The sequence below is a fragment of the Typha angustifolia genome, chromosome 13 (assembly GCF_048772165.1).
Source record: "Typha angustifolia cultivar Huaian chromosome 13, ASM4877216v1, whole genome shotgun sequence".
NCBI classification, from domain to species: Eukaryota; Viridiplantae; Streptophyta; class Magnoliopsida; order Poales; family Typhaceae; genus Typha; species Typha angustifolia.
In genome coordinates, this window is record NC_133251.1 from 14,269,376 (window position 1) to 14,289,660 (window position 20,285).

Here is a 20,285-nt window from a genome sequence, read left to right on the forward strand (position 1 = left end):
CTGCCAGTTACTAATGTTTCTCCTTTTCTTCATTTTTGGTAGTTCTGTACTTCTGTTTGTGTGTATGATTCGAGGAAAATTATCGTAGGCCGAGTTCTATTTGTTAGATTTATTTGACTACTTTGTTAGGGATGATTGTAATAGTTTTGGAACTAGAGAACTTAGAATATTCAACAAATGAATGCAGAAAATCTCTACTGGCTTCTCTTTTTTCCTGTTTGACTGTACTTTCTTGCCACCTCTTCACCAATTTTTAGTCCTTTTTCATGGCTGGCATTTGATGGCACATAATTAGCTGATTGTGTACAGTGGGAACACTTGAATTAAGAGAACCCAACCTTCATCCAGAACGTTAAAGAGGTGCTCTGGATCTACCATATAACAGAGGGAAAAATGTCTTCTTATACAAAGAATTCTAGGTCCACGTCAAAATTTGGCTCGTTATTTGTGGGGAGGAGATGCATTATTGTGGCATGCATTTTCTGGGAACATTTAAAAAAGAAAATGAAGGCTATGGACTATGGAGTGGTGCAGGAAAATGAGGGGTTATTTACACCAAAAGGTTATTAGGTTTTGGTGATTGTAACATTTTACTCAGTTTCTTCGTTTATTTTTTACACTTAATAAACATATATCTTTCTATAGCGAAGTGTGTATAATTTACGTAATAGATGCGCAGAGACTTTTTTATTCTAAAAATTGAAAGATTATTTTATACAAATATCGCATAAAAAGAGAGGAAAAGACACCAAAAAAAAAAAGAAAAGAAAATTGGACTCTTATAATTGAATGCCTTTATTTCTTATACTAAATGCATATTATTATTTTTTTAATAATGAAATATGTATAATTTATACGAAAGACAGCATAGGTGGGCACAAATGGACATTTTTACTATCTACAGCTAGCATCAGGCTTAAGAAAGAGAATAATAAAGAAAAGGACGAATTATTGGCTTTAAACATTCAACCCTTCGATACTAAATTGCAGCTAATATTTTAAATGGTTTAAGTGCTGAAATCAATGTGATTCATTAGTGTTAATATTTCTCGATTTCTAATTTTCTATAGAGATAATTTTCACATCTCGTTAATGGTTGACTACTTGTTATCAGTCGACTAATAGTGGCAACTCGGTGTGAACCGTATAGAGGTTAAAAGCTGTTAGCTCTTTAAACTTACATAGAGGGATAAGTTGTAATCAGGCTGAATTAGAGGAGGTAAACTATAATTTACCAAAAATAAATTATTTGCACCAGCCAAAATGGAATTTAAGAGTAAAAGAAAATTTCTCTCAAAAATATCTCCAGAAGATAAAGAGAATACTACCCATCAAGATGCCAGCACCTTATCCATTCACAGATATCCTTCCAAGCTATGAGAGTGATAGGACTCCTTATCCAATCCATCTGCAAGCTTTAAGAGTATACCAACACTGAAGTTTCCAATCCAAAAGAACAGAAAGAGAAGAGATCTAGAGATTTAGAGAGAGAGAGAGAGAGGCTTCAATCAGGATGCAGGCAGCTGCTGTTTGCTTCACAGGTCCCTTGCCATTCAAAGGCACAAAATGCTTGGTTTCAAGAAGATCACATCCACTACGAAGAACATTCATCTGTCCTCGGGCATCATTTTCTTCTGCTCCAGAAACACCAATGGTCGATTATAGCTCCTCCACTTCGTATGTCAATCTTCTTGCTCATGTCTAATGCTTCTCACCCTTTGCACTCAAATTGTTTTAGTTCCTCAATGTAAACAAAAATTTTACCTACTATATTGTCTCAAGGGATGTGTACTATTAGTTATGGATGTAAATACTTGTACAGCATTAACCTTCTGCTGCAAAAACTACAATAAAATGAGCAAATTAACTGTATATAGAGTAGCAACTAGCAATAGTTCTTTAAATTTGCGACTTAATAACTGTAAGAAATCTAACTAGACATGCTATATGTATATGTCTACTCAGTGTTTTTCCTGCAGAAGCCTGTGAAACAATTGGTGGAGAGGCATGCTCAGCAGAAATGTTTCCTGAAGTTAAGCCTGTAGCTGAAGCTAGCAGTAGCAGAGCTAGAGTAGCTTCTGAGCAAGTCGACCGCGAATATGTAGAGTATAATGAATCGAAAACGTATGAAATTTTATCTAGCCTGCAACTTATGCCTTAATTTCAGTAGGTAACTGAGTTCTTGTTCCATATTTCTACAGAGTATTCCCTGGTGAGGCATGTGATGATCTTGGAGGAGAGTTCTGTGAACCAGAATACCAGGAGGGTGTATGCAAGGAGACGACGCCATTGAAGTGAAGAATAAACTCAAATATTAGTTGCTTTAGGATAGCACTAGAGGAAGAAATGCAATGAAAGATCTTATTGTGTTCACTGTAGACATGTGTGTTTGATAATACTTATGAATAATTCATCCTCTGCATGCTCTGAGTAAATGTATGCACGCCTCAATGAGTGATAAGTGCCTACAGACATGCATTCCTAGTGAACAATTCATCTATGAAACTCACTGACTCTAATTGCTTAAAAAGAGGGCCTTCTGGAAACTACTTCTTGCATAACAAAAGTTGGAAATCATATTAGGTTCATCAACAAGTCCTATTACATGGAGAGCACAATATACCATATTAAAGCTTTTAAAAGTTTTAGTAGCAATCTGGTAGGATTTGGGTGGACAAGTAGTAAAATAGACTCTGAATAAGTTTAATCTTTTATCCGTCCATTTAGTAGTATGGTTATTCGAATCAGAATCCAACTGAACACAATTCATGCAGCATAACCAATAGAATAATTGATATTGACTGCATTAAAAGTAGAAGATCATATAGGAATTAACAAGCAAAACTTATACGAGTTATTAACAAGAAAATCACACAGGATTGGTATATGTTTCTATCCTCATATGAGCTTACAAAATACATATACATTTATCTGTGCATGGAGTTATACCTATATAAGATATTTTAGATAAACAACAGAGCTCCATCATATATCCAACTTATTATCGGGGTCCTACATGCCAAACAATATCCAGTAAGCCATATAATTTCTCAGAAAATAAATCTCAAATATATCCGGTAAGCCTTATAATTAATACAAACATATCATATCCTGAGGGTCTGGTGGAACAATCCATCAGATACCTATCTTATATCACAGCCCTATGTAGCATTATAGGTTTGATACTTCCCCTCACCCACTCCTCACCACAAGATCCATTGATCAGTGCAATGCAGTGCAGCTTCTAATTGGCTTGTGCTACAATGTCATCTGCAAGCAATAAAGCCTCAACCAAGTCATTTACTGCAACAAATGATGCAGATGAGCAAGCAGCAGCATTTAGCAAGAGATTTCTTTCCTGTCCATAGATAGCTATCCTGCAGTCATAATCTGTCAAGGTTTCAGAGAACACCGTTGTACCAAAAGTTGCAAAGCCAATGGTCTGTATCCTGACTGCAGGAATTTACTATACTGGGTATATTTGGCAAGCCTTCAATTTGCTACCAGATAAAAATATTAGTTGTTTTCATAGCCAATCAGAAGCTATCAGTCCAAATGATCTGATTGCCTACAAGTTACAGAGCCTTGTACCAAGAAATCTGGATGCTTTTGGATGATATATAATAACAGCTCAGACACTGGGGACAACCACTCATTATAGAACTACAGACAAACTTATCTGCCATGATCCTTCTGATGGCATCTCAATGTGTAGATTCGATGCACCTTAAGAGCCTCTAGGCTCTAACATTCTGATGTGTTTCAGCTTACATCATAAAGTAGTGGTGCACAAAGATCACTGAATAATGGATATATATGTACATTGGACACAGCAAGACTAAGCTTTTCTTTTCAAGTTCTCAGTGCATTTTAAAGCTCTGAACTGTATTGGGCCTGAATTGAACCACCCATCAAAACACTTGTACTTGATGTGATTCCTGTAACAATCTACAACCTGGACCATCTCTCTACCTCTAGTATGCAGTAATTTATCTATCACACTCTTCTCCAAAACTAATATATAACAGTGGAAGCTCTCCTTTTGTCATGCAGTTGAGATAAGCCTCGCTAACAAATTGCTGAGCCAATCAATAAAGTTTCATCCGACCATGCACAATCAATTCAATAAGTCAGTCAAATTAATTCAATCTGGAAACAGTGATTTAAAAGGAAGCAAAACAATGGCTAGTGTGGAGGATCTTATATTATGTTTGTCAACCTCAAAATGTGCAACTCTCATTGGGAAGACTAAATTATCCACTATGAAGTATAACTTTTCTAGCACAAACCATGCTATAAATTAAGAGCATCATAATCTGCACTAGAGTAGAATTTGGATTAAGAATCTACATTGAGTCCTTGTTCTACCTCAGGCTTGAAAACTCAAGGTTAAGATCATAACTCTAGTCTTAATTATTGTCCAAGAACAGAAATAACAACTCTTCACATAAATTCCATCAATTATAATTCTTGTATGGAAAAAAAATAGTATTAAGTCACTTGTGTGGAAAATAAATAAATTGTATGTAAAATTTTAGAAAGGCTAAACACATACTAATATCAACCTAGTTTAATATCTATTCATGATCAATAAATAATAAAATAACACTTATTTTTTAACTTTCACTAAAAAAGTATAAAGTTAAATATATTTTACAATCCTATACTTATGCAAAAAATCACTTTACCCTTCGACTCTTGTACTTCAAAAAGTCTAAAAACCGTTAATTTCTCTATCAAACTTAAGTAAGCACCTAAAATGACCAAAATATCCTCATTGTATTCGTTAGACAAAATATACGGGATTTTAAAATAATACCGCTAAATGACCAAAATAGTCATAGTGCTCAGTTAAATTTGACAAAAAAACTAACGATCTCACTTTAATTCATAAGTACTAACTGGTTTGAGACTTTAAAATACAAAAGGTAAAATTATTTTGGGCATAAGTATATTGTGATAAAATATATTTAACTCAAAAATATAGTTAGGTTCTGTGAGATTTCATTTTCTGAAAGTAATACAACCAATCATTGTACTCTTTGAACTAATTATGATTAGACCGTCATAATATAGCATCATATATTTGAATAATGACTAAAAGATTGACATGGATCCTTTTTTAAATACTCTCTTTTGATTTCATCTTATATTGTGTGAATCAGATATTCTAATTCTTAATTACAGATCAAACAAGAGATTTATTACGCTGACTTATTAAAGATTTCATTTTCAAAAGGTGTGTTTTATCATTACCAATCTCCTATTTGATTGACTATTAAATAATTGAAACAAAACGAACGCCTAGTAATAATAGCAGTAAAAAAAAATATAAACTATCTTTAATGTATATTTCTTAACTCAAATATATTATCATATATAGATTAGAAATAAAAAAAGTAAAAAGAAATTTTGTAATTTACTTTCTTTTTAATCTATATTTGATAAGGAAGAATCACATGGTTTCTCTTTCTCCTATGACTTTATTGTTGTCTTAGTCTTAAATAAATATATTAAGGATTCTCACCAATCAGCTTGGAGGTTGGAGTGAAATTTAGATGAGTGCACCATCAAATCATCTAAAATTAACTAGCCGTTATAAAAAGAATACAAAAAGTTATTAACAAGCAGTTGTAATATCTTGGAAGTGCATACCAGATTGCGCAAAAGCTCCGCCAAAGCCGTAATGCTGGTACTTACTGCTAGTTTCAGGGAATTTTCAACATATCTCCATTGCACACTTTCTCCTTCATTCCACAAAACCTTTAGCTACGGAATACAGATAGCCTTAAGCTTCTTGGATGACAAGTAAGCATCTACCCCTCTTCCAATATCTCGTTTTCCATGTTGTGAGATGCTATATTCTTTACCTATTCTTCCCCAATGGTCCTTGTTCTCTGCTATGAAGGATTTAAAGAGTTTCTCAAGCTTAGGATCAGGAGGAAATCCCTTGTCTTTCATTACATTGTAAAACTCCAGAGCTTTTGCAGTCCATCCATGTTTTACCAAACCTTGCACCAAAGCCAAATAGTGTGCTGAGTCAGGATCAATGTAATATCTCCTCATTTCACCCCACATTCTTAATGCATTTTCAGATTCAGTCAATCCAAAATATTTATCGAAAAGCAAGAGAAATGTGTATCTATTAGGACCACAACCGACATCTCTCATTGTTCTCAGTAGATTCAAGGTTTCATCAATATCCTCTACTTTCAGAAAAGCATGGAAAGTTTCAAGTGTTGGCTTAATGCTCTTCATCCTCATGTCCTGCATTACTCTTCTTGCTTCCTCCAGCTTGTTACCTTCACACAGTGGATGTATCATACAGTTGTATGTTTCAGCATCCGGTTGCAGACCTGCATCTAAAATTCTGCCGAACACATTCTGTGCATCCTTCAAGCAATTTTCTTTTGTTAGTACATAAACAAGAGAATTGAAGACTGCAAGACCCGGTATCCAACCTCTCTTCTTCATTTCATCATACAGCCTTAAGGAATCAAAAAGGTTGCCACCTTTGGAGAAGCAACGGATCATATGCGCATAAGAAGTGGCATCTGGGGTGATGCAGTAACTTGACATTTCTCGCCAGACTCTCTTTGCTTCAATCACATCAGTCATTACATTGCACCACCCGTTTAGTACTATATTGAAACCTTCAGCTGTAAGAGGGAAAAACTTCCTATTTATGAGAAGCAATTCCTCAGCCTCCTCAACATTCTTGTTCTTGCAAAGGACATGAAGAAGGGCATGAAACGCTGTTAAATCTGCATTTATTTTGAATTTCTCCATAGCATGGAAAGTTTTTATTGCTTTGCAAGCTTCATTAGCAGCTGCATACCTAGAAACTTGGAAGGAAATATCCATGAGGATCGAATCATATGAATACAGAGTCCTTACGAACTATATTTCTTCTGAGCAAGATGATATCAATTGAGTTCCATCTAGGATTGGTTCCAAACACACCCATAAATAACTATCAAATAGTGGCCTTTACTTTCTAGCTAAAATGTGAAACGTGAAAATTAATTGAAATCATTCAGATAGAAAAAAATGTAATGCTCAAAAGAGTTCAAGCAATCACCTTTCAATCATGATCACGATCGCACGCTGCGTAAGAACGGATTCTTTATACATTCGCTTCACTAAGAACCACGCCAAGTCGAACCTTCCCTGCTTACCCAGCATCCAAATCATCAAATGCCAAGCCCTAGGGCACTCCAAGATGCAATCTTCTCCCCACCGAAAGGCCAGGAGAGCTGATTCCCAGTCCCACCTCAGCTCCCAGAGCGCTCGGCAGACCAAATCCTTGGTGGGCTCGACGCTGAACGATCTCCGAAGCGAAGCCAAGGCCTCCTTTTGACACGAGGAGAGGGATTTGGCATGGGAGAGGAGGCGGAGGAACGCAGGGAGGTCGGAATCGGAGGAAGAGGAGGTGGGTTCGTCGGAATCGGACTCGAAGTCGCTGGTTTCGTGGACGTGGGAATCGAAGGGCCGGATAGGATGAGAGAGAGAAGGAAAGGAAGAAGAAGAGGAAGCTGAGAAGCGAGAGAAGGAAGAGAGAAGAGGAGAGATGGAATGGAAGAGGGGCTTAGGAGAAGGAAACAGGGGGAGTCGAAGTAGGCGTGGGGCAATGGTTGCAAGACGCGCCATTAGGACGCGACGAAGTGAGCACGTCCAGTGGAAGATGAAAATGGATTGAAAATCGAACTCCTCTCATAACATCAATCAATTTTCTCATTTTACTTTCTATTATAATAATATGAGAGTTGTATTTTCTATCCTTTTATATATATATATACTACGTTTAATCATTAATTATAATAATAATTTGCTTTTATTAAACAGTTTTAATTTTCACTAAATACAAATGAGTTATCATTACTTGCCATAAATGACATTTTTATAAATTTCTACTACTTTTTTTCATGGATCGAACACACTCTTAGACTCGGAGTTTTATAGGCCAAAAGTTCTTCAGCATAGTCAGTTAAGAATACACCATATTGCTAGAGTTTATATTTCTGTGATTTAAATTTATCTTGTATATTATCCTTCAAAATATGCGATGAATTTGTTAGATGAATGCTTTTTTTTTTTAAAGTAAAATAGTGCTCTTCTAAAAAGGATAGTAGAAGTAGTCTTCAAGTTAAGGACAAGATTGCAAGAGTAATGTTATAAGTGAATCATTATAATTGTGATTATGATGGCGATGTTCTTTTTTGCTTAAGCTCTCTTGAAACATTTGGATGAGTGTTTCTTTTGAAAGTTAGTTCTCTGCTGTTTATTCTCTCTAAATTAATTTGAACTTCGATAGCTGCTAGTCTTACTACAATTGAGGCACATAGAGATATCAAATTTTAGCCATATCTTTGCAGGAACTCTTATGACCAAGTTTACATTTTGCCTTGAGGGAGATAGTAACTTATAAAGAAGTACTACGATTCCAGGTAGAGTGTCCATACTTGCATCATTATAAATATCGTCTCTTTTGTTTGTTTGTTTGTTTGTTTGTTCATTTCTTGGAATTCTTTGTAGTGGTATTAAGGAAGTTGCTTCATTTTGTTGTCGCCCTTTTTCCTGGCATCTTTTTAGCTTTAGATGCAGCAAGATCCTATAAAACCTGCGTGCCGTTAGTAAAAGTATTTGTGCATTGTTGGGAGTACTTTATACTTGCGTTAGTAAAAATTCGCTTAGAATTCTAAACGGAGAAGTTTATCCTGGCCATTATTCCTGCTTGAGCATTTGCTTAATGACAGATTGCTGCAAATTGTCAATATAGATGTGCATGCTGCTGAGGTCCATTTCTTGTTTGCTGCTTCCTTACAGTTGCCCCTTTTTCTCTCTATTATGAGAATTAATACTGTGGCATTACACATTATATCAACTTGTTCAACAATGCTACCCTTTCTATATGACCAGATTATTAGCACATTTTATACAACTATGGTCGTCCCACAGGCACGTCCTGTGGCAACTATCACCCGGCACGGCACGGCACATGTCGCGGTACTTTATTGGTCGTATTGTAAGAAAAGGTAACACCTTCACCATTCGCCTTCGCTGTCATCGCCCGTCGTCACCCGAGCTTGCATCGGGTGCACTAGTCCGAGGGAGGGGAAGAAAGAGATCAAGAGAGAGAGAGAGTGTTTGTCGATTAAAACTTAACTTGTAGATCCGGAACAACGACAGTGACGATGATGGCGAAGGCAAGCGGTGACGGCAAACTCAACGACGAGATCAATGACAAAACTATTAAGAGAGTGACCGTGGAACACCCCTCGTGTCACGTGCCAATATGCAGCCGGCACGGTAAATGCGGATCGGCACAGCCATTCATGATTTTGTACTTCACAGATAACTTATCTCCACAAAAATTCTGCAACTCCTTCAGTCGCAGTATGATAACGTATAAATCATTGTACATCTCCAGGCGTTCAGTCCTCAGTATGATGAGCAAGCTTTAGCATTTAGCAAGAGATATTTTTTTTTCCTGTCCATCAATAGTTATCTTGCAGTCAGATCTGCTAAAGTTTCAGAGAAACATCACTGTACTAAAAAAAAAGTTGTGAAACTGATGGTCTGTATCCCTGAATGCAGGAATTCTTTACACCGGGCATATTCTGCAGTCTTCGATTGGCTACCGAATAAAAATATTGATTGGTTTTCGCAGGTCATCAGAAGCTTCGAGTTCCAGATGATCTGTTTGCCTAACATTTACAGAGCCTTAATTGTAGTAAGTAAATCTTGAAGCTTTCTGATGATATATAGCAAAAACCTCAGACACTGGGGACAACCACCCATTATAGAACTACAGAAAACCTTGTCTGCCATGATACTTCTGATAGCATCTCATTGCATAGATTTAATGCATCTTGAGAGCCTCTAGCATTATCATGTATGTTGAAACTTCCATCAAAAAGTAGTGGTGCACACTGCACAAAGATCACTGAGTAATGGATATGTATATATATATCTACATACACAGCAGGACTAAGCTTTTGTTTTTGAAAGAAAAGTTCTCAATGCACTTTAAAGTCCTGAACACTATTGGGCCACAATTGGGACATACAACAATCTCCTTCACATTCTTCTCCAGAACTAATGCATACCAGTGGAAGCTCATTTTTGTCCATGCAGTTGAGATAAGCTTCAGTAAAGTTTCATCCAATCATGCACAAGCAATTCAACAAGTAAGTCAAATTAAATTCATTCCGGCAATAGTGATTTAAAAGGATCGAATCAAAGGAATGGCCAGTGTGGAGGATCTTATATTATGTTTGTCAGCATCAAAACGTGTAACTCTCATTGGAAACACATGAAAATTATTCACTATAAAAGCATTACTTTTGTTCCGCAAACCATGCGAATAAATTTAAGAGCATCATAGTCTGAATTTGGATCAAATATCAACCATGAGTCCTTGTTCAACTTCAAACAGTTGAACATTTTCTAGTGTACTTGCTGTAACATGAGAATTTAGTATAAATTCCTCTATTTATACATTGATTCTTAATTTATTGTATATTAAAAATTACAAAGAAACATATAGAAATACATTGAAACTTGAAATGTAATAATCTCTTAATAAGTAGATTATACGGTAGCTATATCTTTTAAAATCTCAACTTTCAAAAGACAAGACAAATATCATATTTCCATTCAGTTTGGAAATTCAAATAGCACAAACTAATTATTCTATGATTTAAAATGAAGAGCGAAGTATATATAAAAAGGACAACTTAACTTCTTCAGCGGGCCACCATATGTTAGGTACTAAGTACCCCCCAGCCGTCGTGAGAATCTACAGTTTTCCTTTCAAAAGTTGGAATTAAAGTTCTAGCCAGCCAATGGAAGCTTATATTAAGCATAATTCTTGTCCTAGAACAGGAATAACAACTCTTTCTTCAAATATTTTCCATCATAAAGAAAAAAAATGTTATGACCTGTTATCTTCCGTGCAAAATATGCACGAACTGATTAAGAAAAAGGAAGAAAAGAGGAGAAAAAGAAGGAACAATAATCTTTGGAGTACAGTTGGAATTGTCAATGATGGCCTTAAAATGTTCCTTTCTAGTGTCCTCTTGGACCTCTGGTTGATAGTGAGATACACTTATATAAGTTATCAAATAACAGAGGATTAGATTAAAGCTCTTTGGTCATACTCTGCTGCAATAGTTAATTATCTCTCTCTCTCTCTCTCTTGAAGTGAGTATAATTTATGCTTGTATATCAACCTCATCCTTTACTAAAATACAAATGCCATCGTCAACTTAGAATAAAAAACACAATCTGCTTTAAAATTGTAATAACAATCGATCATCCTAAATTTTGTTTTTAATGAAAGAAATTATGTAAATTATATGATGTCCTAAATTGAAATTAAAAGTTTAGACAGAGAGACGTGAAGCAGTAAACCTTGTGTATCTTCTACCTCCGATCGACTTTGCCAGAGCTATTCCAAATACAATAAAACTAGATACCTCGACCACATAAAAGATCATATATGAAGCATCAGGACAAACGTATCAAAATGAATGACGATAATAGGGACTGAAACTTATAAACAGTAGTCAAGCTTTTGTCCAGGATGACTTTTCTCCACTGCATTCATTGCCTTGGATGAGGACTTTTTTTTTCTCTTTCTTTCTCTTTTTCAAGAAACTGTACAGAGAGTAGAGTTTGAACGTTTATGAAAGCAATAAATCACTCGTCTGTGCTTTAGTCTACTGTGACTTATTATTTAGTTTATTCATAATCTAATTTTTTAGGGAGGTTGACAAAGAAAATAATTATTAAAGTCAACAAACACATACGAATGACTATTTTTTTTTTTTGAAATTAAAACTATAAATATTTAAAATTTTTGGCTATAGTATTGGATAAGATATTGGATTGCTTTTATACCATTTAAAATAATTTGTTTTTAATTCCTGCTGTGTTTTTATCATTTAACTAATATAATGATACTTTTGAAAGAGTGCGTTATTTTCGCTTGTAATTATAATATTTTAAAAGTTTTAAGTAGCAATTATATAAAAATCTAAAAGAAAATTATTGACTAGGTTAGTGGTCTTATATTTAAGTGGTGAGTTATATATATATATATATATATATAAATATAAGTTGTGGGTTATACACTTATACACGTGATAAAAAAAAAATGGGAAATTTAAAATGGAGAAAAACTCGGATGTATGTGCACGTACCAATCCGTGATGGCCCAAGTTCCAATGCAACAAATTTCTTATCACTATTATTGGTTTACTAAAGAGATTATTTATCACTATTAGGATTTAGGCCACCAAAATAACGGCTCCTTGCCGTTTAATACCACGGAACGCGTAACTACTGCTAACGCCGTCAAGAAGGAAGAAGTATTACCTGACAACAATACCATCGGTTCTTTTTATAATTAGTAGTACTTACAATACGTTAAACTAGATCAGAAATTAATAATATCCGTTCTCCTTCTTTAAGAAGGATCAGGTTAGATTAAGCGACCTTTATCTAGTAGATAATTAAATAGTACGGTTATGATTAGTGTAGGTGCTATTAGTTTAAGTTGGTGTTTTAGTTTAACCCAAGTCCAGCCCACAGGCGAGCTGTGTTGGTCAAACTATAATTTGAGGGGTCAAGTTATAAATAGTGAGAAAGAAAGGTTTGAATAAGGACATTGGCGGGGTGTAATGTGCAAAATTATGAAGAAACGGAGCAGAGGAAATTTCCGTTAGTAATCCGTGATACGACTTATAGAGTGCGAGTCGTGGGGATACCGTCACCGCCAGGTAGTCGGGTCGCCGATTCCAGTACACCCCCCATTTGTAATTTGTCCGAAACCCTTGTTTTTCTCTTTATACTCCCTTCGAAGAGACCAGTCCCAAGGACAGGAACAGAGGGAGACGAGAAAGAGAAAGAGAAAGAAAGGCGGAGAAATCGGTGCAATTCGGCAGATTCGAAGTCCGATCCGATCGATTTCTAGGGATTCCGAGCAGATATTCTTCAAATTTGCCTCCTTTTCGTCTGCGATCGCCATCTCTCAGGATTTCTAGAGGTGGAAAGGGTTTTTTTGTTTTTGGATGAGTGGTGTACGGCAGGGATCGTAGGTGATGGTGTCGCCGGAGATGGCCGCCAGGGGAGGCGGATGTGGCGCCGCTGGAAGAGGTAGGTCTCACCTCGTCGGATCTCTCCGGCCTTCGCCTAGGGTTGGGCTCATGGCGTTTCCTTCTTTGTCTCCTATTTCCTAGGATCGGTAGATTTGCTTTACACGGAGCTATGGCATGCTTGCGCGGGGCCTTTGGTCACTGTTCCTCGCGAGGGGGAAAGGGTCTTCTACTTCCCCCAAGGGCATATAGAGCAGGCAAACTTCTCTCTATCTCGAATTGCTTGTCAATTCTAGGTTTTTTTTTTTTCCTCTTTCGGTAGATTTTCCCTTTGATTCCTGTTGAAAATTTTGTTTGTGAATCACTGTTTAGGTTGAGGCTTCAACAAATCAGGTAGCTGATAAGCAGATGCCGGTGTATGATCTTCCACCGAAAATTCTTTGCCGGGTGATCAACGTCGAGTTGAAGGTATTCCTCTTTCCCTTTAAAATTCTATCTTTGAGATAAGTTGTGTGCGTTCTAGTTCTTAGGTTTCACGAGATCTTACATTTCTTTCCTTTTCTTTTACTTTTTCCACCGTGTGTGTGGATAGGCTGAAGCTGATACAGATGAGGTATTTGCTCAAGTGATGCTGCTGCCAGAGGAAAATGTAAGTCTTATGATATTTGATTGGCTCGTTTAGAGTTGGATTATGAGCGAGAAGTAGTAGTTGAATCATCGTGGTTTGCTTTGTTTCAGCAAGATGAGAATGCTGTGGAGAAGGAGATGTTGCCGCCTCCACCACCTAGGCCACATGTGCATTCCTTCTGCAAAACTTTGACCGCATCTGATACGAGCACCCATGGTGGATTCTCTGTGCTAAGGCGGCATGCTGACGAGTGTCTTCCCCCGCTGGTGGGTGCTCATTATTTTGCCAGAAGGAAAATTATCCTATTGTTAACTTTGATACCGAGGAAGGTAGATTGAGGCATGCATTGTTTTATTGAGCAGGATATGGGGCAGCAGCCTCCTACGCAGGAGCTGGTGGCTAAGGATTTGCATGGGGCGGAATGGCGCTTCCGCCACATATTTCGAGGTAGAAAAAATTGTATTATGATGTTTTTGTATTTATCCTGTGCTCTCAGAAGAAGGTACCCTCTTAGTGGTGGGATATATAAAGATGTATTTGTAAAAGTAATCCTCTAGATTTTTCATATTTTTTCATCAGTTTCCCTGCTTATGGTTGGAGGCTTTACACCTTATTTATTTAATTGTGGGTTTTTTTTTGGATCAATTTATCTTGCTTATTATCTAGAGCGTCATGTTAGGTACCTTGTTCTTGGTATATTTCATGATATACGTTACTCTCATTGTAGAGAGGGGAATGTGATTCTTTAGAAGTTCTGGTGTGCGTCAGCTGCATGTCCGACTAAGATGTGATGTTTTATTGCTGGAGAAACCCTAGCTTTTCCTCACTTTACATTAGTGCTGGGGTTTCTCTGATAAACCTTCGTTAGTTTTTTTTTTTCACCTGGACTTGTGTGCGATTTGATTTCTCACTTATTATGGTCTTTGTTTATAACTTCAGGTCAGCCTAGGAGGCATCTACTTCAAAGTGGGTGGAGTGTTTTTGTTAGTGCTAAGAGGCTTGTTGCTGGCGATGCTTTTATTTTCTTGAGGTCTCTCCCTATTTTCTCATGTAGTACTTCTATGATCTTTGAGTATATTTGCAATAATTTTAATCTAACTTGCAGAGGGGAAAATGGTGAGCTACGTGTTGGGGTAAGACGTGCCATGAGACAACTTATGACTGTCCCGTCCTCAGTCATATCTAGCCACAGTATGCACCTTGGTGTACTTGCGACAGCATGGCATGCTGTAACCACAAAAACCATGTTTACTGTCTACTACAAACCAAGGTCTGTATTTTATGCTTCAACTGCTATCTGTTATGATTTTTGCAATGTGCTAAATGACTGCATTCCTTCAGACAGTTTAGGGATAAAAATTGTTATAATTAGAGCTTTTACTAGGATAATAGACCTTTGTTTTAATTGTTTTATAATTGAATATGCTTGGGCTTAACAAACCAGTTGGATCTGGCAAACAGGACTAGTCCATCTGAGTTCATTGTTCCATTTGATCAATATATGGAATCCATCAAGAACAACTATTCTATTGGGATGAGATTTAAAATGAGGTTTGAAGGTGAAGAGGCACCAGAGCAGAGGTATTACCATTTCTTGTTGTGTGGTAGTTTGTGCAGATGAGATTCAAAAATTTACCCTTGCTTGGAAATGACAGGTTCACTGGTACTATAGTTGGAATTGGAGACATAGATCCTTCTATGTGGTCTAATTCGAAATGGAGATGTCTAAAGGTGGTTAACTGTTATAATTCTTGTCACATTTAGGCATCTTGTTTTTATGCTTGCTAATATTAATTGATGTTCTGACATGCAGGTGCGCTGGGATGAAACTTCATCGATACCTCGCCCAGAGAGAGTTTCTCCTTGGAAAATTGAACCTGCCTCAACTCCTCCAGTAAACCCCCTTCCAGTCTCTAGAGTCAAAAGGCCTAGACCAAATGCTCTGTCATCTCCTGATTCAACCATTCTAACAAAAGAAGGTAAACCTGCAACTTTAAAATTTAAAGTCTAAAACATCAGAACCTGTGTCAAGGATAACTGCAACTTTTTTCTATTTTTGTTAATCCTAGGTCCAAGTAAAGTCAATGCAGATGCTTCCCGAACTCATGGAATTCCTAGAATATTGCAAGATAATGAGTCAGACGCTGCTTTGAAGCCCATGATATGGCCTTCCACTCCTGTTGAAGACAAAAATGATTCTGTATCTTCTCAAAGAAGGTTTTATTCAGATAATTGGATGCAAATGGGCAGGAATGAAGCTGATTATAAGGGTAATCTATCCGGGTTTCGAGCTTTTGGTGACTCCCATGGTGTTTGTACACCATTTCTTGAACAGACTCAGGTTGGTTTGAATTCTCTGAAGAACCACTTCCAAGAGCATGAGGGCGATAGTAACTTCCTTTTCGACTCGTATCCAATACCTCCAAAATCTTCTTTGAACACAGAATCATTCTCAAAAATCCCTGCCCAAATCAGTAAGGTGCCTCACTGGAAAAACCAGGATGCCAGGTATGGTGGTTCAGGAGGATATTCTCAGTTCCAGGATCTTAGAGTTGAGCAGAATACGGCAAATTGGTTAAATCATTCGCTTCCGGCTTCTCAGGATGAACAGCCAAGGGTTGTGAGACCGCAACCTTTGGTGGCCCAAGCTGTGATTGCAAGACCAAAAGAAAGTGGCTCCTGCATGCTCTTTGGCTTTCATCTGAATAGCAAGCCTCCTGAATCTGATCAAATAAAGTCAAATGTCACTGCTACTTATGACACTATTTTGCATGCTCAGTCGGCGCTAGAACTGAATCTATCACAGATTCCTGAAGCTGACCACCATCCTGAATTGTCAAAAGGAACAACATCAGTGACCACTGCACCAATGGGAAGTGAGCACAACAAAAATCTTCAGCGATGCTCACAGATGACTAAAGATGTTCATAGCAAATCTCAGTGTGGCTCAACGAGGAGTTGCACAAAGGTACTTATTTCTTGAGCTACTCAATACAGACATTTTGTTTTCAAATACGTATTGGTTTATATAATTTGTCCTGTAGTTATTCTTGTGGCATAGTCAATTGCCTGTTGTTTCACCCAATTTTTCCTTAAGGTAGTTGCAAATGTTAGTCCACACTTCTTTATTAGTATTTCATGCGACAGCCAAGTCAGTTGAAGTGGATTTCATTGTAACACTTGGAAACTTACTAGACTTGTTTTTCCTTAAACTTTCTTTTAAGATTTTAAGATGCTGATGGTTGATCTCCTACACTGTAATAAGGATGGTGACAGTAGTATATTGTACAGGTCCATAAACAGGGAATTGCACTTGGTAGATCTGTTGACCTTACAAAGTTTAACGACTACGATGAACTGATTGCTGAATTAGATGAGATGTTTGAATTTGAGGGTGAATTGACAGCTCCAAACAAGAACTGGATGATTGTATATACAGATAATGAGGGTGATATGATGCTTGTCGGAGATGACCCTTGGCAGTGAGTTCATCCTGCCTTCGATCTTTTTACTGGCCACAAATGTATCCGATTAGCTTGAAATATTCACTTGTTTATTACTTAATTGCTCATGGTTCTTATGAAACAGAGAGTTCTGCAGTATGGTTCGCAAAATTCATATATACACAAAAGAGGAGGTTCAGAAGATGAATCCGGGATCCTTGAACCCTAGAATTGAGGAGGGTCCAGACCTTAGTGAAGAAAATACAGCTGTAAAGGAACCCGCAGCTTCTGTTTCAACATCCACTCTGGAGAAGTGAGAACTGCTAGACCTACTCCCTAGAATTGTCAGCATAGTGAGTTGCTTTTTCACTGTCCATATGTTTATCTCTTCTTCATAACAGAATTATAAAACTGGTACTCTCTATAAAGATTTTTCATAAAAAAGCAATATAATTTGAAAAAGAATTTGATCTCTCATTGCTATATAATGAAATAGACTTTTTTCTTGGTCATGTTGTTGTTTTATATTTATAATTGGCTGCATCAAGTCCTTGCTATTTGGTTAGAGTTAAAGCTATGCTGTCAATAATTAGTTGATAGAATAACCAGATTATGTTAGTGGGAGATGTCCTGTACTGAACAGGTTTTCTTATGGAACCTTATTTCCTTGTTTGACCTTTTAGGTTTTGAAGCAGAATTGAGGGAGGAGGATGAGTTCATGTAGGATTCTCTATGCTGATGCATAGCTGGGTTATTCCATGGCAGTTGGTATGGATAATCTTTCTTTGGCAGAGTCTTCCTTGTCTGATGCAGCTTGGGCAAATTATACGTTATGCCCATTGTTATGCCCACAAATCTATATATGTTTCTTCTTGGCTTATATTGACCAAAAGATAAAGGGTTATTGCTGCTCCCTTTTATTATCTATCATGTAAATATCTTGTTTTTATCTCATGGTTGAGTTTAACCCATTTAGTGAGCGAGCTCTAACTTAATCCTTGAACTGCCGAGCACTTGTAACATTCTCAAGTAGTAGCATTTCTTTCCAAGCTTTGTAGCATGAGTTAAGAGACCAGTCATTATATGCCTATACAGAGCTCTACAATGACTAGTATGTTACTGTTACTTTGAAGCCCTTTTTTTTTCGTTTTATAGCTTGTCCCTGGTTTTTTTTTCTTCCATTACTTCATGAGGATGTATTTATAGATTGCATATGCTTTGCAGGAAACTAATCTTGGCAAAATTCTTAATAAACATCAGGTGGATGTTATGGGTATCCTTGTGGAATTTGGGTGTTCTGGCTAGTGAGTCTTTTGACTTTGAGAAAATAATTTGCTTAGAGAGGTGGATTGTGGTAGTATAGCTTGATAGGAAATGTGATAGGGTACAAAGAGAACAATATGATTGGAGGTGGGTGGAGAAGATGGATATTAGTTGTTAGGCAAAAGCTGCCCAAGTTTTTATTGTTGCAACAACAAAGAAGCCACCAGTCCAAAGGCTGTATGGGTTCATTTTTTTGGTTTTATTGCTCTTTGGCCTAAGATTCCACTGAGCTTGATATTATTTTACAGAAACCATCGAACTTTATATTCAAACTTTTGTTCTGCCATTTCGAGTTAGGTGGCGCAGATGTTTGTGTTCTTATCCCAACTTTCTCTATATTTCTACAGATATTCTGTTCTTCTAAATGGAGAAAAACATCTTATGTAATACTTCGTGTTGAAGCTTTTATGTACTCAAAGTTTTCAGTTATTTGCGAAAGAAATCTACCCACCTGTTGCTCTTATAGAAGATTCTTTAATTTTTCTGTGGTTTTTTTAACTTGCTTTTTGAGAAGAGTTATTCGCCACATATCTTCCCACATTACCAGGGATGTCTTCGGCATCTGGGCCATGGTTGCTTCAGCTATCTGTCAAGTTCCAACCTAGATAATTGCTTGAATTAAATGTTTCTGGTCTATTTTAGCAAGATGACTGAAATTCATCCATGAGACCAATTAGATCACTCATATGAAAGGAAATATACTTATAATGGCCGCTTTCCTTCACGGTGTTTGGAGTCAAGGCTTTTTTTTTTTAATCTTATATATATGTATTTTATTTTTTATTATTATCATTGTTGCATTGGGATATTCCTAGGGAATTCATGCATAGCAAAAGGTATTATTCTTCATTCTCACAGGGTAATGTTCTGGATGCAATTCGGTGCATTTATCTCACCACCCACTTGCTAAAGATTTTGAGGCTACTAAAATACACCAGCGGTTCCTAATCACGTAAGAGATACTAGTTATATATTGTCCACTCTTTAAGTGCCAACGCTCCATGGTGTCTTGGTGAATTAGATTCATTTTTAGTGCAAGAATAACTTCCTATTATTAACTCATCTACCTACAATAACTACTAGTCAACTTGCATTTCTTTTCACATCCATTACTAACTTTGAAGCATATCTCTAGACACTGTTGTTACTTCCCAGACAATCTGATCTTTTTTGAAAGAGACGTCAAAGAAATGCTTAGTTCCATTGGAAGTTATTAAAGAAAGTAGATGCAGTTAATTAATTTGGCTTAAAACTCACTATAAAAGAAATGGTTCGTGAAATACTTTACTTACTGTTAGTGAGAATCAAAATTGATACAATAAAATGCTAATGATCCAAGATATGTTATTGTTTTTCGCATTGTATGTAACAGCCCAGTAGGTAATTATCTAGCTTAATACTGTATGAGAAAACTCTTACCTTTGCATTAGGAGACAATAAATGGTGGATTAGGAGTGGCATCTAATCTGGCACAAGCAACAAAAGCCATCCATGTGCATGGATTGCTCTCACCTGCAACCTTGCTGAGCTTGGCAATGTGGTTTAGGTGCCCCATCAGTGCATTAGTTGGTACATCAATTTATCACATCACTACATATAGAAGATGCCAATCTGACTTCCATCTCACCACCTCCCCTGATCCAGTGAGTTCTACTTTTCAACTTCTCCTTTTTATCATACACAATCTTCCCACAGTAAGGAGGAATAAAAAATGAAAGCAAGAAGAACATTCTATGGATAAACATTATCGTTGTTTGGTCAACATCAGACAGTGAAATTTCACTCTGGATC

At 36.8% G+C, this 20,285-nt stretch overlaps 3 protein-coding genes across 6 annotated transcripts; 2 read left to right on the top strand and 1 right to left on the bottom strand.

The window, feature by feature from the left end:
* Nucleotides 1-1,399: 1,399 nt before the first annotated feature.
* LOC140773836 (light-regulated protein, chloroplastic) lies at nucleotides 1,400-2,422 on the top strand. The gene is made up of 3 exons (XM_073116603.1): nucleotides 1,400-1,677; nucleotides 1,966-2,124; nucleotides 2,202-2,422. Exons 1-3 carry the CDS (start codon nucleotides 1,514-1,516, stop codon nucleotides 2,296-2,298), a joined length of 420 nt encoding a protein of 139 aa, XP_072972704.1. The 5' UTR covers nucleotides 1,400-1,513; the 3' UTR covers nucleotides 2,299-2,422.
* A 425-nt stretch (nucleotides 2,423-2,847) lies between these two features.
* LOC140772796 (pentatricopeptide repeat-containing protein At1g80880, mitochondrial) lies at nucleotides 2,848-7,708 on the bottom strand. The gene is made up of 3 exons (XM_073114988.1): nucleotides 7,082-7,708; nucleotides 5,656-6,838; nucleotides 2,848-4,079 (listed from the first exon to the last, which is right to left on the bottom strand). The coding sequence occupies exons 1-2, from the start codon at nucleotides 7,648-7,650 to the stop codon at nucleotides 5,770-5,772; spliced, it is 1,638 nt and encodes a 545-aa protein (XP_072971089.1). The 5' UTR covers nucleotides 7,651-7,708; the 3' UTR covers nucleotides 2,848-4,079; nucleotides 5,656-5,769.
* A 5,133-nt stretch (nucleotides 7,709-12,841) lies between these two features.
* LOC140773318 (auxin response factor 4-like) lies at nucleotides 12,842-18,923 on the top strand. 4 transcript variants are annotated; one of them, XR_012106445.1, is made up of 16 exons: nucleotides 12,842-13,161; nucleotides 13,245-13,357; nucleotides 13,473-13,568; nucleotides 13,693-13,749; nucleotides 13,839-13,994; nucleotides 14,091-14,175; nucleotides 14,668-14,758; nucleotides 14,834-14,998; nucleotides 15,190-15,309; nucleotides 15,384-15,459; nucleotides 15,542-15,707; nucleotides 15,798-16,696; nucleotides 17,020-17,210; nucleotides 17,317-17,524; nucleotides 17,855-17,939; nucleotides 18,396-18,923. XR_012106445.1 is itself a non-coding variant. In XM_073115802.1 (15 exons), the coding sequence occupies exons 1-14, from the start codon at nucleotides 13,107-13,109 to the stop codon at nucleotides 17,486-17,488; spliced, it is 2,442 nt and encodes an 813-aa protein (XP_072971903.1). In that variant the 5' UTR covers nucleotides 12,842-13,106; the 3' UTR covers nucleotides 17,489-17,524; nucleotides 17,855-18,276. The 4 variants fall into 4 exon arrangements, 2 of the variants coding, with proteins under 2 accessions (XP_072971903.1, XP_072971902.1); XR_012106444.1 differs by having other exon boundaries at nucleotides 17,317-17,484; XM_073115802.1 differs by lacking the exon at nucleotides 18,396-18,923 and having other exon boundaries at nucleotides 17,855-18,276.
* The last annotated feature ends 1,362 nt before the right edge of the window (nucleotides 18,924-20,285 follow it).